The following is a 22,983-nucleotide window of genomic DNA, read 5'->3' as shown; positions in this document are numbered from 1 at the left end:
TTAAACCAGTTTCACCCATTTGGAAACTGGTTTATGTGTACTGAGCTTATGTTCTGTTACAGGTTTAAACCAGTTTCTGATCACTTAAACCGGTTTATGTGTAACGTCTGTCCCTAGCCGGGGTAGATTTCATAGACATTAATTAGGGCTGGAAGGGACATCATGAGATCTTTGGGTCTAGCCCCCTGTTCAAGGGACAGGAAGTCAGCTGGGGTCAGATCATCCCAGCAAGATAAGCATCCAAGCATTTCTTAGAGGTATCCAGGGCAGGTGCTTGTACCACTTCTGGAGGGAGTCTATTCCAGACTCTGGAGCCTCGGACAATAAAGTTTATCCTTATGTTCAGTCTAAAATGCTCTTCAAGCAGTTTGTGACCATTAGAACTTGCCTTCCCTTGGGGTGTCCTGGTGAACAGACATTCTCCCAGTTCCTGACGCACACCCCTTATATACTTATAGGCTGCCACCAAGTCACCCCTGAGCCTTCGCTTCTCCAGGCTGAAGAGTCCCTTGCCTCTCAGCCTCTCCTCTTGACCTGTTCTCTTGACCTCTAATCATTTGTGTGGCTTTCCTCTAGACTCTCTCAAGTTTCCTTGCATCCTTTCTAAAGTAAAGAGCCCAGAACTGGCTGCAGTACTCCAGCTGCAGCCTCACCAAAGCCAACTGAAGTGGGAGGATGACTTCTTCGGTCTTGCTTGAGATGCATCGATAGATACAAGCCAGAGTTTTATTTGCTTTGCTGGCTGCAGCATCGCATTGGTGGCTCACGTTCATTTTGTAGTCAATCATGACCACCAAGTATCTTTCAGTTGTGGTACTAGTGAGCCTGTAAATATAATGTGGAATTTTTCTCCTAAGGTGGAGCACCTTGCATTTCTCCCTGCTGAATGTCATCAGGTTTTGATCCACTCACCTTGCAAGTCTGTCCTGAAATGCCAGCCTATCTTCTAGCATGACCGCACTTCCCCATAATTTGGTGTCGTCTGCAAACTTAGCCATTCCCCTTCTAACATCTGAATTCAGAACATTTATGAATATATTAAAGAATGCTGGTCCAAATATTAAGCCCTGGGGGACACCACTGGTATGTGCCATGATGACTCAGTTTCATTGACCATTACTCCCTGGGCTTGACCATGGAGCCAGTTCCCCAGGCATCAAACCACAAGGTGGTTGAGGCCACGGTTCCCCAATTTTACCATGAGGACGTCATAGGAGACCAAGTCAAAGGCTTTTTTTAAATCCAAATATATGACATCAACCTCTTCTTCTTTATCAGAGATGGAAATCAGGTTGGTCACACAAGACCTACCTGCAATGAAGTAGGGCTGTGCGAAATTTCTCCCAGTGTTTTGTTTCAAAGCTGTTTCGATGTGTTTCAAGCTTGAAACAGTGAAACTGAAATGAAAGAAAAGACTTTGAAGCAGCTTTGAAATGAAACAAGGGCACTCGAAACGTTTTGAAAGTTTTGAATCATTTCAAGCTTCAAAGCCAGGCTTATTTGTCTTCAGCACCGGTCCCAGCTGGCAGCAGCAGCCTCCTGTCATCTGGCAGGCAGATCAGGGCTCACCCGCATCACCGGGAGGGCTGCGGGCTGTGCCAGACTCTTCCTGGGGGTGTGGGCCCCTGATCTGCCTGCCAGATGAGAGGAGACTGGTGCTGCTGGCTGGGACCAGCGGCAGCACCAATCTTCCCTGCACTGGGTGGGTAAAATGTCGAAACAGCACTGAAACAGCAAAACAATTTTGATGAAACAAAACAGAACAGTGCTTTCAAAATGAAACAAAACTCAGTAACCCAGCCAACTGCCAGGTATCCCTCCCACTCAAATTTAATTCAGGAGAATAATTCAGTGGAAATTTGACAAGGAATTGTCACAATTAGCAGCTTAGAAAGTGGCCAATGCAGTGGGTGCAAAACAATTTTTTCTCTCATCCTCCTCTCATTCAGCAGTTACAAACAGGGATAATACCTGTTTATCCATTCCTGACCTTTCTTGATTATGTCTTCTAGGAGATACTAGGAAAGAATACAATAAATACAGCACCCTCCAAATCTCCTAAAAGCTCTGTGTAACAATAATAATCCTCGATCTAAAAAGAGAGGAGAAAAGTAAGATGAGCTGGGACAGTTTGATAGAGGACTAAATCCCCATTAAATTATGGCATAAAGTTTCAAGTTGAAAAGGTTCACCTACAAGGGTCCAAACATCATGCACCTTAGAAAGAGGTTCCCTCAGTGTGCAGCTCAAGCCAGTTGGGATACAGCAAACAGGATGAAGTTCAATGCGGACAAATGCAAGATGCTACACTTTGGAAAGAATAATCAGAAACACAAATACAAAATGGGGGACACCTGGATGGATTACAGCTGTATGAAAAAGGACTTGGGAGTCTTGGTAGACCACAGACTCAATATAAGTCAATACTCAGTACCAACAGAAGCATTAGGTACAAGACACAGGAGATGATAGTGCCTCTCTTCTTGGCACTATCTAAAGTTAGGCCTCATCTGAAGTACTGTGTACTCCTGGGCTCCACATTTAAAAAAAAGATGTGGGGAAGTCAGAGAGGGTCCAAAAATAAGCAACAAAGATGATCAAGGGCTTGGAAGGGAAGTCATATGAGGAGAGGCTGAAAGAGGTAGGCACATTGAGGTTGTGGAAAAGGTGCTTAAGAGCAGGTATGACAGCCGTCTTCAAATACTTGAAGGGCTGCCATAAAGAAGAGGAAAAGCACCTTTTCTCTCTTGCTGCAGAGAGAAGGATGTGGACCAGTAGCTTTCTGTTGCAGCAAGGTAAATTTAGGTTGGATATCTGGAAAAACTTCTTCACTGTTAGAACAGTGAGGCAGTGGAATAGACTGCCTAGAGAAATTGTGGACTCTCGATCACTAGACATGTTCAAGAAGAGGCAGGACAGCCGCTGGTTGAGGGTAATCTACATATAGCTATGCCTATGCCTACTATAGGTATTTCCCATGCTTCTGGGCTTTGCTGGTTGTCCCTGCCACTGACCCCTTCTGGTACATGTGTCAGGGTGTTTTTAAGCCTTCCTCAGAGGCATTGGGTATTGGCTACAGCTAAGGCTGAGAACTTTGCCTGGGGTGTGCCAATGATCCTGCTGAGACCAAAGCCAGAGGTTCCTGGGGGTCTTGCCTCTCCATTCAAGGTCAGACTGATCACCGTATTTGGGCTCAGGAAGTAATTTTACCACATGGTTAGACTACTACAGACTGGGGGCAGTGGAGTTTGCATCTACCAGGCCCTCTACCAGGATCTTTTGAGCATATATTGAGTGCTTTTTATAGAAGTAGGACATTGGCTGCTGTTGCCCCCCTGCTTTACCTGTGGCAAGTTAGAGTATTAAGTCTGTGTTCTGTCAAGATTGACAGTGGGTTTATGTAGAGTAGATTATGGTTTGTGTAGGATGATTTGGATAAGGATGGTCCTGCCTTTGACAGCGGGTTGGACTAGATGATAGCTAGAGGTTCCTTCCAGCCCTTTTCCTCTATGATTCTATGAAGTTCTATGGTGGAGAGAAAGGAAGAGTTTTCTGTTGAGGATTTGCTGAGCTGAGGACATCAGCAAAGAGAAAGGCAGTAAACAGTCCTATTGTACATAGGCTGAGAAGCCCTCCAACACAGGCCTACCTTTTTTTTTCTTTCAAGTAGCAGCACACCTGTCTAGCTGAAATGTCAGAATGAGGAAGTTAGCTGTGAAACTATCATTTAACATACAGAATGTCCTGTAAAAAAAATTATCAGCTATTTTCAGTCAAAATGATGTCAGGTAACCTCTACCACAGACAAACACAGACACATCACTGTGGCAGGAAACTTCTATGCATCTGTGAGGTTGTCTTCTGCAAAATTTATTCAAATGGTAACTCAAGTATAGCCCTGTGAGATGGTGCTGTTTCATTGTATTTGCTTCTCCAATGCAAAGGTCTAATTTCCACCCTCTCCTCCAGTCTCACCTGTCACAACTTGTTATAAATATAGAAAAAAAGGAGGGTAAATATTATACAGAGGATGATGGAATACCTTCAACCTAGAGTGGTTATTTCGTAGGGCTCCTCCAGCCCTATACCCTGTCACTTTCCTCTCAAGGTACCAATGGCCAATCTCATTACGTAATCCATAATTATCAGTTTGCTTTCTTGCTTTAGAACTTCTCCAGCATTCCTTCAGCCCTTAATGAAATTAACATAAATCAATACTTTAGTCTAACAAAAGGACCACCAAATTCATCAATTGACCAATTATCAAAATCTGTATCTTGTCACCCACAGAGGTCCATAATTCACTCTTCCAACAATTAAGCTCAGCTAAGGAGTCAGCCTACTTTATAACAAAGCACCCATTACCTCACACCTCCACCTGAGAAATCAAGGTCTGTTAATCTTCTGCTGTATATCATCTCTCCAAGTTCATGATGCAGTCAATTAATATTCAAAAGTCTACTAATTCATGAATTCATAGAGACAAACAACATGATCTGAGGGAAATCAATTAGTAATCACAGTCTTTTAATTTATGAATGCACATAGAAAGGAACATGATCTGGTATAAATCAAATAATTAAAAGTTTGTCAGTTCATGAGCTTCAACAGAGAGGCAACTACTCCGATGCTAAGTCCACTCCTTTGTTCCAGGTTTGGAAGTAGGTTCAATCAATGCTGGGTTTGGAAGTAGTCGCTCCTGGCCACTCCTTAGGTAAGATACTTAATAATAAAAAAAGCAAAAAAAGCAAGAAGAAAATGCCATGGCTCCTTGTTAACCACGCACACTGACGCACTCCTCTGTGCGGTCTCTCTGCTTCCAGTCCTCTCAGTACTGCCTGGCTGCTCTGGATTTGCATCTATGTCTTTTGCAGTGCGCCTCAGCTCCGTGCTTACCAAAGGCTTTTCTCCACATCTCCATGCCCCTAACTCAAATCCTATCTCCACTTATGAACCACAACTCAAATGTTATGATGCCTTCATCTCAAGTTGCTTGACCCATCCAAATATAAGATGGGCTCAAGTTAGCCCATCTTACCAGATACTAACATGACCCATTTGAGCCATTTGCTTTCTCAATGATTTCCCCTTTGTGCTCAGAAAGGGCAGACCGGTTCTTCCACAACTAACTAGGAAAGAATTCACAAAACAGCTCAGATTACTTGAGTATACAGGATACGTTCCCATATATGGCACATGTGAGTGAACACAGTGCTAGCCTACAGAGAAACTTGAGACAGTAAAATGTACACACAGAAATGTATTGTACTGTTTGACAAACAGCATGGAATCATGTAATTAACTGTTGTATAGTTGTGTTATATAATGTAGGCTGTATTTTGTATAACATCATTTTTTTCTTAAACATTTTTTTAACCTGAGTGATTTTCCCAGGAATCTCTTTGGTTCTTTTTACATTGTTTTCAAATGAAATTTCATAAATCCACGCCTGAAGACAGGAGGGCTATCCAGACTGACCTGGACAGGCTCAGCAGATGGGCGGATGAGAACCTGATGGTGTTTAACACTGAAAAATGCAAGGTTCTCCACCTTGGGAGGAAAAACCTGCAGCATCCTTATAGGCTCGGCAGTGCTATGCTGGCTAGCACTACAGAAGAAAGAGACTTGGGGTCATCACTGACCACAAGATGAACATGAGCCTGCAATGGGATGCTGCAGCCAGTAAAGCAACCAAAACGCTGGCTTGCATCCATAGATGCTTCTCAAGCAAATCCTGGGACGTCATTCTCCCGTTGTACTCAGCTTTGGTGAGGCCGAAACTGGAGTACTGCATCCATTTTTTGGCCCCAAAATTCAAAGAGGATGTGGAGAAGCTTGAGAGAGTCCAGAGGAGAGCCACACGCATGACCAGAGATCAGGAAAACAGAACTTACAATGACAGGGGGAGATCTATGAGGCTCTTTAGCCTGGAAGAGCGCAGGTTCAGGGGTGATCTGATGGCCACCTATAAGTTTATCAGGGGTGACCACCAGGATCTGGGGGAACAATTGTTCACCAGAGTGCCCCAAGGGATGACGAGGTCGAACGGTTATAAACTCCTCTGTGACCATTTCAGGCTGGACATAAGGAAGAATTTCTTTACTGTCCGAGCCCCCAAGGTCTGGAACAGCCTGCCATTGGAGGTGGTTCAAGCACCTACATTGAACACCTTCAGGAGTAAATTGGATGCTTATCTTGCTGGGATCCTATGACCCCAGCTGACTTCCTGCCCTTTGGGCGGGGGGCTGGACTCGATGATCTTCCAAGGTCCCTTCCAGCCCTAATGTCTATGAAATCTATGAAATCTATAAGGAGAAAAATAAATGAAGAAAAGAATTTCCATTATATGGAACTTATCAGCAACATTCTATTGAAACACTGCAACTCATGCATGTGATGCTGTCTCTTTACAAAATGCACAAGCTCTGGTTCATTCAGTAGACTGTTCGTGGTATGGTTAATTTAGCTAGACTCACAAACAAAGTGTGGCATTACTTAGTGATGCACTTCCAAGTAGTGAAATAATGCTGTTCAGAACAAGCTGCACGTGAACAGAGTGTACTTTTCAGTGATTCATAATTGTGTACACCAGGAATTTTCTTAGACTGCTTAAAGACAAGTCTCTTCAATCAGATTTTTCTCTGATAAACTTCAGTGCTCAGCTGTTTTGAAACTCAGTTGTTCAAAGTAAACCAGGAAAATATTTCCGCCTTTTCCTCACCCTAAAATACCTGAAATTTCTTTTTTTAATTTCTCTTATTTAAAAAGAAGACTTGTCTTCATATGGAGAGGTAGACAGGAAATGTTTAATTCAAAAAGTGAAACATTTGGAGAGTTGTGAGAGATTTAAAAGGTAAGGTTTAAATGAAAAACTTTATACAGCCTTAACCAGAATGGTCACCATTGTCCTTTCTGTAAGTGAGAAATTAGGGCTTTGAATAAACCTGCTGACAGATGTTTTATGTCTCTCAAAAAAATATGTTGAAGCTTACAACCAACAGACCTCCCACAATGCACCAAGAAAGTCTAATAGAGCATCTTTGGACTGAATAAATAGTTTCACTGAAGCCCACAAGCACTTTTCTCTTTTCTTTCAAGTTACAAGGTAGCATGTGGCTAACAGGCAGACTGCTCCACTGGATTCACATTACCTAGTTTAAAAGAACATAGAATAAGTCAGAGCAAAAACGATCTCTCTATAGGCAATTGAGAAAAGGCAATTCTAAAGGGAACATACAGCTGCCTATCAGACAACTAGGTTCAATCAATGCTGGGAAATTGCCTGTGCTCTGAAACCATATTTCACAACATGGGTAATTTCTCTGTATAGATAAGACCTAAAAGGCATTGCTCGTTCTCTCTCTCTCTCACTGTCTCTCTATGTAAGCCCTCTATGGACATATATACAATTATCTCAGCAACAGAATACAACAACTGCAAGCACAGTCCGGATCTGTGACCATCATTGGGAATGGCCTGGCTTCTGTCCCTTTTTCCTTTTATCAGTTAAAACATACACTCACAAGCATACAATTAAAGTAGTTGTTAATAGGAGTGAAAGTGAGATGTACAGTAGTGAAAGGTACAAGAACTCAGTGAGCTCATCTACACAAGACACAACAGTGAAATAACAAAAAGCTACTGCGCTGTAGATCATTGCTACTGTGCAGTAGTATTGCTGGACACTAACCAGGTGGTGATGGTACTGTGCAGTGGTAATGAGCTACTGCACAGTAGCAATGGGTACTGTGCAGTAGCATCAGGCAAAAACCAAGCAGCGATGGTACTGCACAGTAACTGGTGTTACTGTGTTACTGTGCAGTACCATCACTGCATGGTTTTTGCCTGATGCTACTGCACAGTATCATCTTGCTTATGTAAGTACTAAATGACTGTACAGTAACAATTGTGCAGTGGGCAGCTCATATAGACACACCCAGTGTGTAGGCTCTCAGTCAATCCTGAAGTGGCTGGTCCCTGAGCATGATTCTGGGCTTTTGCACAATTCTTTCAACACGGTTCATTCTTAACATTCATCAGCTTTTGTTGTCATGATGCTAAGACACACAGGGCTCTGATATGCATTTGATCTGAGATCAGTTTACTTGCAAGTAAACTACTTGTGAGTAAATGCTCCAAAGCAGGTGTGTTTACATAAGTAGGGATGTGGAAGCAGATTTGCTGCTCCTAGCTGCAAATTTGCTCCCACTTCCTGCAGCCCTGCAATGGGCCCCTTCCACCACCAGGGGGAGCTTGAGGCTCTCCCTCGGTGCTAGCCCTGAGGCTGGCAGGGAGCACTGGGCCAGGAGACAGGATAAAGATCTCCTAGCATCAGCCCCACCACCACAGAGCTGGCACTGGGAGATAAGGATCTCCCAGCCCCCCCACTCCCAAATCTTGATAGCAAAGCAGAAGCTAAGAGGTAAGGCTCTCCCAGCTCCTACTCCCCAATCATGATAGCAAAGCACAAGCTAAGAGATAAGGATCTCCCAGCCCCTACTCCCCAGTGGTGATCTCTGAGTGGGGGCTTGGGGCTTCTGGGGGCAAGGAGCAACCTCCCACCTCCCAGTGGTCAGCTGACTAGAAGCAGATTTGCTCCCAGTCAGGTGTCTACATGAGTGCTACTGCACAGTAACTCCTCATGAGTAAATTCGTTACTTGCATTTGCAGGTAGCACATTTACTCACAATTAGGGAGGTTTACTGTGCAGTAAGCATGTGCACATGGAGATGCACATGCCTACTGCACAGTAAATTATGCTACTTCGCAGTAAACCATCTCATGTAGGCATGCCCACATGTATCCAAAATTTGCCAGTGCATCTCAATCTAAATTTGCTGCAACATCCATCATTTAAACTAAAAATCCTATTAAACCATGCAGTCATTTGGGTTGTGGACACATCAATACTCTGATTAGGGCTGGTCAAAACTTAGAATTCCTGTTCTGCTTGAAATTCCACCATTTTGAAAAATTTGTTTTGACCAGAATCAGAACAAAATCAAAACAATTCAATGTTTTGCATTAAATATAATTTTTAAATAATCATTTTTAATTTATAAAATTGAAATATTCCCCCGACATATATATTTCACTTTTTTTAAATAATATTTTGACATAACATAAACTATTTTAAAAAATTAAAAGTAATTTTAAAACAAAAAAGTCAAACTGTTCGGTTCTGGTAAGATCATTAGACTCCTTTTTTTACTTTTCGAAATGAAGTGTTAACTAGGTGTCATGTTTTCCTCAATTGTTTTGTTTCAATGAAACAGCATTTTCTAATGGAAATATACTGACAGATCAGATCTAAAATGAAAACACATGAGTTGTGAGATGTGTTGTCCAGCTACAGTTCACATGTGTATAAGCCAGTTACATTCTTTTGCCTAGTTTAGCCCCTTTCATCTAAAGGAATCAAAGTTCTTTGCACTCATTCATGACCTAAGCCTCCCAACAACCCTATGTTGTAGATAATATCCCATTTTATAGATGTGGAAAAAGGAACATAGACTTGTGACTCAACCACTCTCAACAGCTCAAGTCTGTGTTTCACCCAGGAGCAGAAAATGACCTCCAAACCTGTACCTTACTCATATTACCACAGCACCTAGAAGACCTGACCAAGATGCAGGACTCCACTGTACAAACTGCTGTAGGAACAGAGAAAACAAAGATGTTCCCTGCCGCAAGGGGAGTATAGTATAGGCAACCATTGAATATCTGGATCACAGTGTACACATAAGAGATCTAGTCAGGTGCCTGATGAATCCGCTTGTGGCTGGCAAGTCCAATTCAAGAATGACATAGCGTGTTACAAGTTTCACATATCCATGTGTTGTCTGAGTTGGCATCCAGGAGGAGTACAGCTTAACTAGATAGATGTCAGTCACTATGATAGGCAGTGGTCTCTGTCTTAACCAGAGGACCATATCTATTTTCTTCTATATCAATGTAAGAATGACCTATTTATACCTTATCACACTTGTGTGGAATGAAGGCAAGGAAAAGGGAGGAGGGGAAAGTTGAGAAGATATGTCTGAGGCAGAAAAGGGAAAGGATGAAGGGAAAGGATGCGAGACTAACCCCACTGAGAAAAGAGGAAAAGAGTTACCCAGTAAGGACCACCTAAACCTAGGAGACATGAGTAAGATATAATCTAGAGAGGATCCTATTGTGTGAAGCTGTTTTATAAGCATAGGAGCTCCTAGGACATGGAGAAACAGGCCTAGCTGGCCTTTCCATTAGAAACTGATTTTTATCCATTATGAGGCTAGCTGCTAGTTCCAGACAGTGAATTACTACCTATCATGTATGTCAGCTCAGTTCTACAGAGAAAGGCACAGACAAAAACAAGAAAGTAAAGCAAATGGCCAGAATATATTTTCATCTCCAGCACAATTGCTTCTGTTTATTTTATTCCCTTTTTTGCTGGGCTGTGTATTTTTCCAGCCGGGATAATTAAGTCATATTTCAGAGCTGGAAAGCTCCCCAACACATTTGCAATATAGCTCAGTTAACTTGAAAAGCATGATTTTTTTTGTCCTCTCTTTCATCTTCAGGGATTCAGAGCTGTTCTGACCATATTCAGGTGAACATCAAAAGACAGCATCCATGCTGTTGCCACAGAGAAGTAGCTCTCATGGTCATCATCTATAATAACTATCCAATTTTTGGAGGTAGTCTATTAACAGAGCCAATAATTTCAGACTCCTCTTCTAATACATGCAACACCAAGCCAGATTTGGATGGAAAGCTCCCAGCTTCCAGTGTATGTGGATACAATCTTAGTATTATTAGTATTTGCTATTGCTATTTGCATATGAAGGCAAAAAATGTCAAGGAAACCTGACTTGGGAAGTGGGTGTGTATGACTAGAGAGCAGGTTATAATCTTGGAGCAGGTTATAAAGGTATTCTTTCCTTGCTCACACAATATTACCCACATACACCTCCATCTTTAAGGGTATACGATGAACCTAAAAGGCACCTTCATCCCTACCCTAACTGCCTGTCACAGGCTAAGCATTAGCTCAGCTTACCTCATTCCTCACACACACATTATTTTTAGATTCATGTAGCTACCTAAATTCACAATGACAGTAATGCAGGAACCCCTCTGACACAACTGACTGAATTTTTTAAAAACTATTCTGATGGGTTTGATTTGTTTATTTTGCTATACATTTTTTTTCAGCCTCATGTATACCACTGGGACAAATTAAATATACAATCATTTTCTCCCATTCAGGCAAATAACATTCCACACTTGCAAAATGTAAACACTGTAAATAAAATATAAAGCTGTCAAAGTGATACTGAATCTTGCTCTTGCAGTAACTCTCCCAGAGAAGCATTTTTCAACCCCCCTCCCTCCTACAGAGCTGGCTTAGAGCACTCACCTGTGGTTTATGGGAAATAACCAAAGAATAGCATGAACCACAAGCATTGGGGGTCTTGCCACAACTGGAATATATGCAACAAACCTCAAGTGTGTGGGGGCTTCCTCCCTGAACTTAATAGCTTCCCTGCAATAAACCACAAACATCATGGGCCTTCTCACAATATGAAAATCTTCAGCCACCATTGAAAGACAGCCAACTGCTTTTGGGATGAAAGGCAAGAGCAGCGTGCCCTACAGGATAGAAAGCAGTGTTTATTTTATAGAGGTGAAAATACAAGGACTTTAAGAAGATAGAGTTTAATTACACAGGTATGTTCAGTATTCGGGGAAAATACTTAGTATTTTCTTTCCCACAAAACGTACCAGAGAACCATTAATGACTATGCTCAGGAGCTCCTTTTTATACTTTCCCTGAAAGCTTTGAACTGTACAAGCTGGGACATTAGTCCCATGCAAAATGGAAGGGAAGAGCAAATCCTACTGAATCGCCACCTCTATTTTGTGCAGCATCCATGAAGGTTTCCCCATGAGCATTTTGGTTTTCCAAAGGGATCTGTCATCCAAGCATACAAGAACACAGACCACTAACAGGTAAAATGCCGATAGGGAAGAGCCCGTTTTTCATATCCAGGTAATAAAGTCATTTTGTGAAGGACACTGGCAGAACTGTGGACAGCAGAGTTATTAACACTGTCCACAAATCAGTCTACATTTACCCAGACAAGATTCTTTAGGTAAATCTGATATGTTTTATTAGACCAGCTCAAATAGTTGGAAAAATTCTTGTTTGCAAGCATTTGGATACAAATACTGTTCCTTAGGGTGTTTGTACCTGAAAACTTGCAAAGAAGAAATTTTTGAACTATTTGAGTTGGTCTAATAAAACATATCAGATTTAACCAAATAACCTTGTCTGCCTGTGTCCATAGACTGACACAGCTACAGCCTACACCCCTGGCTACATTTACCCAGTGCTTGGGGTTTCAAAGGTGGTTGTTATGATTTCTGGTGAATCAGTTAAGAAAGGAAGAATTTAGGATCCAGGTAAAAGGGGCACATTAAATCAAACCATGTTCCAGAATGTAGACCCTAAGAAGGCAAGATAGCTACTCTCCCAAACTGATTCTAGCAAGACCCTCTGCCAAGGCAAGACTGAATTCTAGTCTCAGGAAGATCTCATGACCTCTTCAGCATTCCTCTTTTCTGTATGGATGGGGGTGGGGTAGAAATATATTCCTGTTTGGGGGAGAGGGAATTGTTTAAGAAACCCATTGACATGTCATAAGACACTGAATATTTCAGAGTTCAGAAAAATATACAAAACCCAGAGCTTCCTTGGATTCTCTCCAAGGCTAGACTCTCATCACCTGCTTTCTGGGTCTCCTCTTGTTAAAAAATGCAAATTCAGTGAGCAGCTTTTAAGAGACCAGACAATTTTGTGGATACCAGCATTTTATAACCACATACAGGTCCTAATTAATTTGCATTGATAAGGAGTGATAGCAGGGAAGGAAAAAAGAAGTTAAATTCCTAAACCAGTGCAGCAAATCAAGTTTGCTCTTGACCCTCAAATAGCAGAAAATTAGCCAGTAACAGTTTCAAAGAAAACCAAGTGATTTCCCTACTGCAACAGGCTGCTGCTAGGATCTGTGATGTATCTTTAATATTTAGGTCCTACCTCCTCAGCAGCATGGCAGGACATGAAATAAAAACTGTATTTCATGAGCCTGACACTATGCCAGCACAGGGAGTGCTTTCTCCTGTAGCTATTTCATTTTATTAATTTATTTAGGATCCACCTCTACTCCCCTAGTTATGGTATTGAAGCTGACATGGCCTGCCTTCAGGCAGGCACAGTAGCCTAAGGAGCCCAGTAGGATAGAAGTCTTTGAAAAATAAAGGAGATCATTTATTGATCCATGAAAGATGCAGTTTATCCCAGTTGTGAAATATAGTCTCTGGTTTTGATACCAGCACGCAAGAGGGAGGCATCTAACTATTGCACAGATTGTCAGGGAGCTCAATGGCACTGATAACCATCATTTGGAAGCCATTGTCTATCATTCAAATATAGCTTAAGTCAGACTTGTAATTACACAGGATTTTCACTCCAGTAAGGGCTCTTTTGGAAAGAGAAAAAATGTATTCTCTATTTTCCATATTAAAAATAAGCATACCTAATTAGATGTGGGAAGCTTGGTTCACTAATGTTTTCAGAGCATTCTGAAATGCATAGATGGGGAAAGGACTAAGGATTTGTTAGTAAATAATACTGTTTAATGAGGTTAAAATGGACACATCAGGGAGTAATGGGATTTTAAACAAAAAAAAAGTGGGCTAAACATTAAAGAAGATATCAGCTGTAGAATAGTCTCCAAAGGGATATGGAGGACGTGGCTTGGGACACATAAAACTGGTCTGAATAAAAATATCAAACAATGTACCTGTTATACAGAACAATCTGGCACCAAACCCACAGGAGAGATGAGACTTCATCCTGTTTATCTCCATCTGCAACATTATTAACTTGACAAAAAGTTAAGAGCTGGCCATACATCCAGCCTTTGGGAATTATTGCCAGGGATCCTGGTTTTCTCTGATAAACAACAACAACAAATTTTTATTAACTCCCCCCCCACACACACATGCTCACACACACAAATCTACATTTTTCTGTGATTTAAATGAAACACTACTCTCTCTCTCTATAGAGAGAGAAAGAGAGTGGTATTTGATTTAAATCACAGAAAGATGTGGCTTTTACAGGGGGTGGAGTTTAAATCAGAAAATTTTAAACCATTTTGTAGACACTGTTTTGTAGACACTACATATATAGAGAGTGGTGTTTTGTTTAATACGTTATTACTATACCTGCCTGACTGCTGTCACCATGTTTTCAGCCATCTATAGAGGACCTTTTTCACAGCTAGGGATCAGCTACCTATCCGAAAAGCAGGCATTCATTATGTGGCAACAGTGGCCTCTTTTTGAATGGGTTTCACATTTGAAAACATGCCTCTCATACAGCATAAATGCAGCAAGTAAACTTCTCAATTTGCAATAATTGGGAAGCTAAGACAGACCATAGGCAGCATCTTTCACATTTTTGCTAATGCAGATGGAAGAAAAAATGAGGAAGATAGGCCATTTAAAGCTAGCTTGTAGGTAATGCCAGAAACCCACTGACCACATATCTTAAAGTTTCTGCATTAAGAAAATTTACAAGAAATAGAAGTCAACCTCCCATGGGGAGAGGAAAAAAAGGAAGAGCACATTTACAGGAATTCAATTTTTCAGAAATGCTCAAACTTGCCAACACAGGGGGTCATTTAAGCAACTTACCAGGAACTCAGGTGCTAACCGTAACTTACACATAAATATGCAATATTAAAAAAAAGCATGCTTTGGACTGGAGGATTGGCTTGTATTTATTCTTTGCTTCAGAGATGAACTAGAAAGTGCTTCTAGGCCTAATTCACCAGCCATGAAGTCCTGCAGCCAAACAGGTTCTGATTAGCTGTTACCTGACAGGTTATTAGAAAAAAGTGGATGTGAGGTATATTTTGGGTGAAACCATCATCCTTTCATAGTTTCTCTCTCAGCTTAAAAGCTGAATAGTGTCCACAGCCATCCACTGTATCTTGCATTAGACTGTAAGCTGCCAGGTGCAGAAGACATTTTGTTGTTACATTTGTACAGTGCCTAGCACAGTGGATTCCTGTCCATGCCTAGGATTCTTAAGACTTAAGCTAAAAAACAAGCAGCATGGATTTCTGTGATTACCCTGTGTGACAGGGCTGTCCCAGGGCCAGTCACAGTATCGGCCCATCCACCTGGCTAGGGCATTCCACCCTGACTCATCTGCCATAACTTGATGTATTAAATAAACCAATGGAAAAAAATGCAGAAGGCTGCCCACTTAATGCCCTGATGCCAATGGCATTATACACAGCTCCAGCCTCCCCTTCACTGTGTCCCATGCCTTGCAGATAGCATCCAAACTTCACTTCTACTATTACTCCCCCGGCCCCATTGTTGGGCTGCACTCAGCCTCTAGCCCAAACTTGGTCTCAGGCTTCTGGAGACTTACCTTGGCCACATACCCCCCTCACTGGGGCCTCAGTTCTCGCACACACTCTGAGCTTCTTGCCTCTCATTAGACTCCTAGGCCCTCACACTCTGCCCTGTCACTGGGGCTGCAGGGCTTTACACCCCATGGGCATCAGCTGTCTGTTGATGTGCCTGGACCCCACTCTCGGCTTATGGACCCCTCAGGCATCTGCTGACCTACCTGGACCTCACTTTTCCTTGTGCCTCCCACTAGGCCCCACTCCCACCAGGCCTTGGGCCCTTTTGGCCCCTACGTTGTCACCCAAGCCTCACTCTCAGGCCTTGGGCCTCAGGCCCTCCTGGCTTCCATGTTGTTGCCCAAGCCTGTTGCTTTTCTCTCAGGGTGTGCTCCCCTAACCATTCCCCTCCACAGGTCACCCACAAGGCAGTGGGGGCTAAGGCTTTCCAAGGCTCCATATTCACCTTTCACTAGGGAGGCACTGGTGCAGCATTTCCTGAGGACTGCCCTGCTACAAGCAGCCTCACCACACCAGCCTCCCCAGTAGAGTGTAGTTTTAGTCATTCCCCAGGACCAACTGCAGGCCTACTTGCCCTGGTCTTTCTTCCCCCACTAATACAGTGGCTCCTAACCTTTTTTATACTACGGACCAGCAAATTCACTCAAACAATTTTGGTGGACCAGGCATAGAAGCAATCTAATTTACATATTTAAATTTAATTTTTACTTGGGGGGCGAGTTGTGAGGATCGGATCAGGTTGTGCCACCACAGCCATGGGCACTAGAGGACCCTGCAGGGGAGGGGGCTGTGCAGGCAGTGGCGTGGGGGGACCTAGCTGGGGCTACCCGGGGAGAAGGGGCTCCACTGCTTTCCCTAGCAGCAAGCAGTAGAACCGCCTCCCCACCCTCCACCCTGGGCATTTCCCTACCCACATCCCCCCACTCGCAGCCACAGGTGCAGTTATGGGGTCCTGCCTGGCCTGGCACAGGCCTCGATACCTGCTGTGTGGGCAGCACCTCATCGGGTGCAGCTATGGTGGCAGGAGTGGGACGGGGCACACAGAGCCAGCTGCCTCCCTCCCGGGGCTTCCCTGCTACCCAGCTTTAACCTGGGCAGACAGATGACCCGGCAGACAGTTGTCCTGGCAGCTCCTTCATGGCTCAGTACTGCGTCATGGCTCGGAGGCTGGGAACCTCTGCCCTAATACACCACTATGACCTAGCCTTTTAGGGACTGATGGAAAGGCTACCTTGGCTCCTACAGCATCCTTAGAGGTACCAGAGCCATGCTCCAGCAGCTGTAGTACCTACCCACACGCCTCATTTCCTCATAAAATTGAAACACACTGGTCCTTGTGAGGTGCTCTTGTATTTCAGTGAAGTCTTCTCTTTAGATTCCATGGGCTGTATACAACTCAGTGCTTTGTAATGGCCTTCTGTTTGGAGAGCCAGATACACAGGAGTCAAGCTTCACTTATGAAAGTACAAAGGTATAAAAGTACCTTAGGTTTTACTTAGGCAGATGAGGTTCTTTGGATGAATCTGATATCTTTTATTAGACCAACTAGATAAATGGAGAATGATATTTAAGCAAGTTTTTGGGTTCAAAAACCCTTCATAAGACTAAGGGTTCGTTTCAGCAGGTGGTGTGTGCTCTTCCTGGATGGAATGAAAAGTAAAGAAGCCAGAGGCTGGGCTGGTCTGCATACAAGACAGGCAGTCAATGAAAATGTAGATTGAGGAGTCAATGGGTGAGAGACAGGTTGGGTGAGGGGGAGTGACAAGGGGGATGAATAGTGGAGAAGTACCTGGGAAGTCAGCTGTCAGGCAGGTTATAATGTGTCATAAATCCAGTGTCTATATTTAGTCCATGGTTTTTAGTATTCAGTAGGCTGATGAAGTGCAGTTCACAGGATTGAGGATCAGGACTGAGAGATTGGAGAGAGAGTGGTTTTCTTGTGAGAAATGTGCCAGTGAGCGTTCATTCTGGTGCGCAGTTTTTGTTTGGTCTCACCTACATATTTTCCATCTGGGCATTTGGTGCATTGGATGAGATAGATTACATCTTATATTACATTAGGTTTTACTTGATATTTAGTACCTAGCATTAGGTTTTTACTATTTCAGGAATATCCTTATTTCGTATGGACAACAGCTTTCCAGGTGCTTTTCAGAGTGGACCCAGTCAGTAAACTGACTTCATTTTGAGGCCTGGGGAGATGTATTTGGTGATTTTTTACTAAGGTTCAACCAAGGATGACTCAGTCCTAGAGAGATTAAATATCAAAGCTTCTGTACTAAAAAAAGGATTATGTAGGAAATTCCTGCCCATCACTGTAGCCTCAGACTCTCAAATCATGATTAGGATTCACAGAGAGATTTCTTTTGAAGACTCCAAGTTTGAAACTGGAGGCCAACCACGGTCGTAAGAAACTAGGCAGTTATTCAGTGGCCTTGTTCCAGTCTTGTAGTCAAGTGTATATTTTACTGGGAGTGATTTTTATTCTCCCTTTCAACAGGGGATTAAAAAATCCTCACTTAAGACCCCCAAAAAGCATTTCAGTTTTTTAAAACATGTAACTCACCTTAGTGCATCTAGGACTTGAAGGTGCAAGAGGTATTGTAGGTGCAAGAGCTGATCTTCCAGTCTTACTCAGCCCAACACAAGAGTTTCAGACAGAAAAAACAATTTTAAAAAGATGGCTTCAAAACTCTAAAAAATAAATTTCTGAGGCCTCTCAAGCCTGTCAGTCACTTTTTTCTCCTCAGTGGGCATATTTACATGCGCAATTAAGTTGACTTAAATAAATTACAGTGCAGTTTGCACCAGGGTTTATTTCTCCTGGGTGTCATGTTCACGCTGCACCCGAGACCACAGCATGTTGAGCCAGGTTCGAGTAGCCTCCACTAGCAGGGGACCATGGGCAGCCAGCCTACCAGGTTGTGGCTGCTCCAACCTGGCTCAGCATGCTGCGGAGGGGCTGGCTGGGATATGAGGGTGCTCTAGTGCAGGGCTAGGTGGCAGGCAGCCCCTGCTCTGAAGCATCCTCATGCCCCAGCCAGCCAAATCAGCGTCTACACGTGCACTGCTGAGCACTAAATAACGTTGCCATAGAATAGTACTTGTGTTTACAAGTACTATCCTACAGTGGAGTTAATTAGTTTCCTGTGGCCGAATAGGTCTGCATGTGTAGATGCCCAGACTTTACTGTGGAGCTAGTTAGACAGCTCTGCAGTAAACATCTCATGTAGATGTGCCCAGTAAGGACAAAGCAAAGTCCAGGATCCTAACCAGAGAAACTAGGGGTATATGTAGATCCAAACTGCAGTTTACCTGAACTGTGCAATGGCAGGCCAAACCACAGCAACACAGCCAAACACCCTCAGGGTAAAGTTAGTAGCTGACAGCCAGACCTACTGATAAGGTCAGCACTATATATATATTATGTCAGGTAATTAATGAGGTTCCTCCATGTTAATAGCTTCTGTTCACTGAAAGGGCAGCTGAAATTACACATTTTATATGCCTTGAAAAATCCCAACCTGTGCTAAAGGGGCCTAGGAGAGCCTGCCAGAATTTCTCAAGGACCCCAGCACTCTTTCCTGCCTAGGAAGTGGTTGGACTCGATGATCTGTTGAGGTCCCTTCCGACACTAGCATCTATGAATCTATAACTCTCTGCACAACTCCAATTGCTTCATTATCCAAACTTGCCTTCTCACACGCACAGATGTGCGTCATGCTCAGGACACATTATGGACCCACTGGCAGGAGGAGATGCTTGGATACCCCTGAGGATTCAGCACTTGCAATTTATTGCCGTAGTTCTAGATTAGATGTCACCACACAACTCAGTGAGATCCGAGAGGCTGTTCCTGGTTCCTCTTCTGCCTCAATATGCCTCGCTGTTGCTCTCCACTGACTGTTCCCCTCCCACCCTAGACTTGTGCCTCAGTAATTCCTCTGTTTTGCCTCCTTTCAAAACATTTGTCCTACCACTCCTATTCACATTCCAGCACAGCACAGTCCCCTTACTCTCTCACTCTGGTGCCAGATCAATAATAATGCCACTGCATGAGGTCACAGATGCAGGAATAGTCATTTTATTGGCCCAACTCTCACAGCAGCAGGCAGAACATTTTGGAAACTACTCTCTGAATGCATTTACTTGAGAAGCATATTGCTCAAAAGGTCTTGTTGCTTCCAACTTTCCTATTTCCTTCTACAAACTAACCACTAGAAGGGTCAGGAAGATATATTCCTGCCAGGCACAGAACTGACTATCAGGTCAGGTGCACTATGGGGGTGGGTCACCTTTGTCACAGCCATCAGGAATTGGCCTATACAGGAGGTGAGAAATTGTAAGTAAAAAAGAAGTGAGATCTGGCAAATTCTGTGATCCAAATGATAGATGGCCTTACAGGGAAGCACAGGGTAATTACCACTCTGTATGAACGGGCTGGTGGCATGAGCCCAAGTGAAACTGAACCATCTCTATTCTTTTTTGGTGATAATGTTCTGTGGTATTTTGTCATTACTGCTAGATTTTACAGTAATCTCTCAAAACGCTATCGCTTCTAATGACATCTCTTGTGCATTACTGCTGGGTGAAGCATGCATCTACACTCTGAGTAATGTAACAACACTTTGCACTTCTTCGCAGCATTTTTTCTCTGAGGATCTGTCAAGGCACTTTGCAAACATGAATGTACAAATCCTCCCAACTGGTCTGCAAGGCTTTTCATCCCCCATCATCCAGATGGAGAAAGAGAAATGGGCAGTGACTTTCCAAGAACACACAAGAAATGAAGATCTCTGCCAGAACCAGAAACGGAATCCAGGATTTCTGACTCTTTGCCTCTGTCTTCATCATGGGACCAGCTCTTTAGTGTTACAAGTTCAACATTTGCTTCCCTAAAGCAATTATCCATTTATATATCTCCTAGTTATCTGCCATCTTGGCCAACATGAGACTATTCCCCTGCATGCATGCCCCAATGGCACTGAGTTACTAATAATACTAAGGCATCTGTATGGGGTGGTTTAGTAATAGCACATCCTTCAGCTGTGCGGGGAGTTAGATTAAATGGTCCCTGAGGCCTCTTCTAACCCTATAACTCTGTTCTATAGGTTTCTTGGTAGAAAGGCCCATATATCCACAAACATTTCCAGAACACCACTCAGCATAGTATCTCATACCATTTTGTAGACACTGATGAATTAACCCTCACAACCCCCATGGTATGGCTGCATGTTAGTTCTTTTCACACATGGAAAAACTGAGCTGTATGGTCGAGTCACAGAGCAAATCAGTGATGAGAGCTGAGAATCCTAATGCCTACCCCTACTCTAACAACTAGCCCCTGCAGCTTCTGTTCATTTCCCTGTCTGTGAAACCAGATAATAAACAGCTGCAGAGCCAAGCACTAACAGGGACACATATTGCAGCTTGGCTGGGTCACCTCTGGGAATGGGCTCAAGAAGGGATATTTTTTTTATTAACTGTTTCTTACAGTTAAAAGAGTTTTTATTATTCCTGGCTGTAACCAGAAAGAAGAAAACACTTCTCCCCCTAGCAGAGATGAAAGGTTCCTATCATCTCCTTTAATACAGGGAGAGAATAGAAGCTCTTCTTTTTTCACAGTGCCAAACTCACAGGCAGCCTCAGTCCAAGTGGAGTGCAGGTCTTTTAAAAGAAGTTTGATCCAGTACCTCAAACAGGAGGGAAGCTGGGAGCTAATCTGGATGTCCCAGGGTGAGCAAGACTCCCCCCCCCCTTCCTGTCATCTTGCCAATTTGGCCCAAATCCAGCTCAGACCTGCAGAGAACTTCCTCTTGCTTCATTTCATGTGAACTTTCAGGGTTGGACTGCCTGCTCAGATCTCACAGTAAGAAGCGCAGTAGCTAAGTGCCATGAGGTTGAGACCACCAAACTCGCCACACAGAACACCAACACTGCCATGGTTTGCCTATGTGCCCGGTCCTCCCCAAGCGAGGCTTCTGGAGCCCCGCATGTAAGGCACCTGTTTTCTGAAAATGCAGATCTTACTGGCCTCGTTGAAAATATGCATCCTGAACACAAACTGAAAACCCTGCAAAGCAGTTTCATCCCCCACCTTTCTTAGCCAAAAAGGAAACCCAGCTCTCAGCCAAAGGAACAGACCCTGGGCAAGCCAGTGGATGCAACTTGCAAATACTTTACATTCATCATTAGTCTGCTCCCCCAAAGCCTTTTGATCCTGCTCCCCAATTGTAAATGCTGCCATGGTTACAAGCAAGAATGCTAAGATAAATACAAAGAAACCCATGAAAATCTAACTCCTTCTCCCAATGCCTCTCCCCCATTCATTCACTTAGCCCCCACCAATCTCTCGGCAAACTAGATTAATGCTCCTACAAGCATCTCCCCTTGCACAGCATAGGCAACAGCACAAACATGCAATACAATTTCACTGCAACAATCACTGCCTAGGAATAAACATGTAACATGCTCTGCGGTCATGTCTCACTTACGATGAGGGGGATGGTCCTGTCTTCCCTGTGGATTTCCAGCCTCCCAGCTGATCTCTGCCCATTCTTGCTGCTGCTGCCGCTGCTAGGGGATTTGCTGGATGCTGCTGAATGAGGCTTGTTGTCCTGCCATAAGTAATAGAAAGTGCCCAGGATCCAAGCTACAGTCAGGATTGCAATAGCATTAGCCCTGATTTTCCTCATCCTGGGAGCCCCAGTGGAGCCTGGGAGCCCTGACTAAACTGGAGAAGAGGTTTCTAAGGGATCAGATGAGAGAAGGACCAAGACTGTGTGTAAAAGGGGGTGAGGGGAGGAAGCAGTTGATGGTGGAGTGGTGAAAGGATTCTCTCTCCCTCTCTCTTTCTATTTGGCTGGCTCTTATAGTCACAGCTGTTTGTTTTAGCTCTTGTCTCACTGCTCAGTCCTGCAGAGCAGAAAAGAGAGAGAGAGATCCTCAGGGTCCTAATGCCCTTTTTCAACATGCTACAGAAATGCACCCAGTCCACAGTACATCTCAGGGAGCCAACTTGGAACTGGTAATCCTGTAGTGAGGATGAACTGGGTAACCTAAACTTTCTTTTCCATCTCCTACATTTTTTAGCAAGGCACAATGACTGAGGGTTAGTGATCAGTTGCAAACAGAGGAGTAGGGACAATGTTTCTTATACAGATACTGGACAGTGCACTGCATTCATTTCCAGTACCAGTCTGCTGAAGAGAAGGTACCTGGAATCCACTTCAAATAGTCATTGTCATTGACCTGAAACTATCACCGGTGGAGTGTTGGTAAGCAGAAGACTTCACTTCTCCCTGATCTGTTACTCAAGCTAAAATGAAGAAGAGACAACTAACCTGAAGTAAAATGGTCTTCTAAATTTACCTAAGGTTAACTGTGGGTTACAGACTGAATGTCTCAGCTGTACATGTCCCTAGCAAGCAACTAAGCTATTCATGATTCATATCCTACTCGCAGACTTCAACAGCCTCTTTCCTTAGTGTTG

General features: G+C 43.4%; 1 protein-coding gene across 1 annotated transcript in view; it reads right to left on the bottom strand.

The window, feature by feature from the left end:
• GALNT16 (polypeptide N-acetylgalactosaminyltransferase 16) overlaps window positions 1-22,363 on the bottom strand; it is a 149,935-nt gene extending 127,572 nt beyond the window's left edge. Inside the window, exon 1 of the mRNA XM_090033223.1 lies at window positions 21,986-22,363. Coding sequence (XP_089889349.1) covers window positions 21,986-22,186 — 201 coding nt within the window. The 5' untranslated portion in view covers window positions 22,187-22,363. The remainder of the gene's footprint in view (window positions 1-21,985) is intronic.
• Between the last annotated feature and the right edge of the window lie 620 nt (window positions 22,364-22,983).

Source organism: Crocodylus siamensis, chromosome 2 (assembly GCF_052110815.1).
Source record: "Crocodylus siamensis isolate JL-2025a chromosome 2, ASM5211081v1, whole genome shotgun sequence".
Lineage (NCBI taxonomy): Eukaryota > Metazoa > Chordata > Crocodylia > Crocodylidae > Crocodylus > Crocodylus siamensis.
The sequence above is the reverse complement of the archived record's forward strand: the minus strand, read 5'-3'. Positions and strand labels throughout refer to the sequence as shown.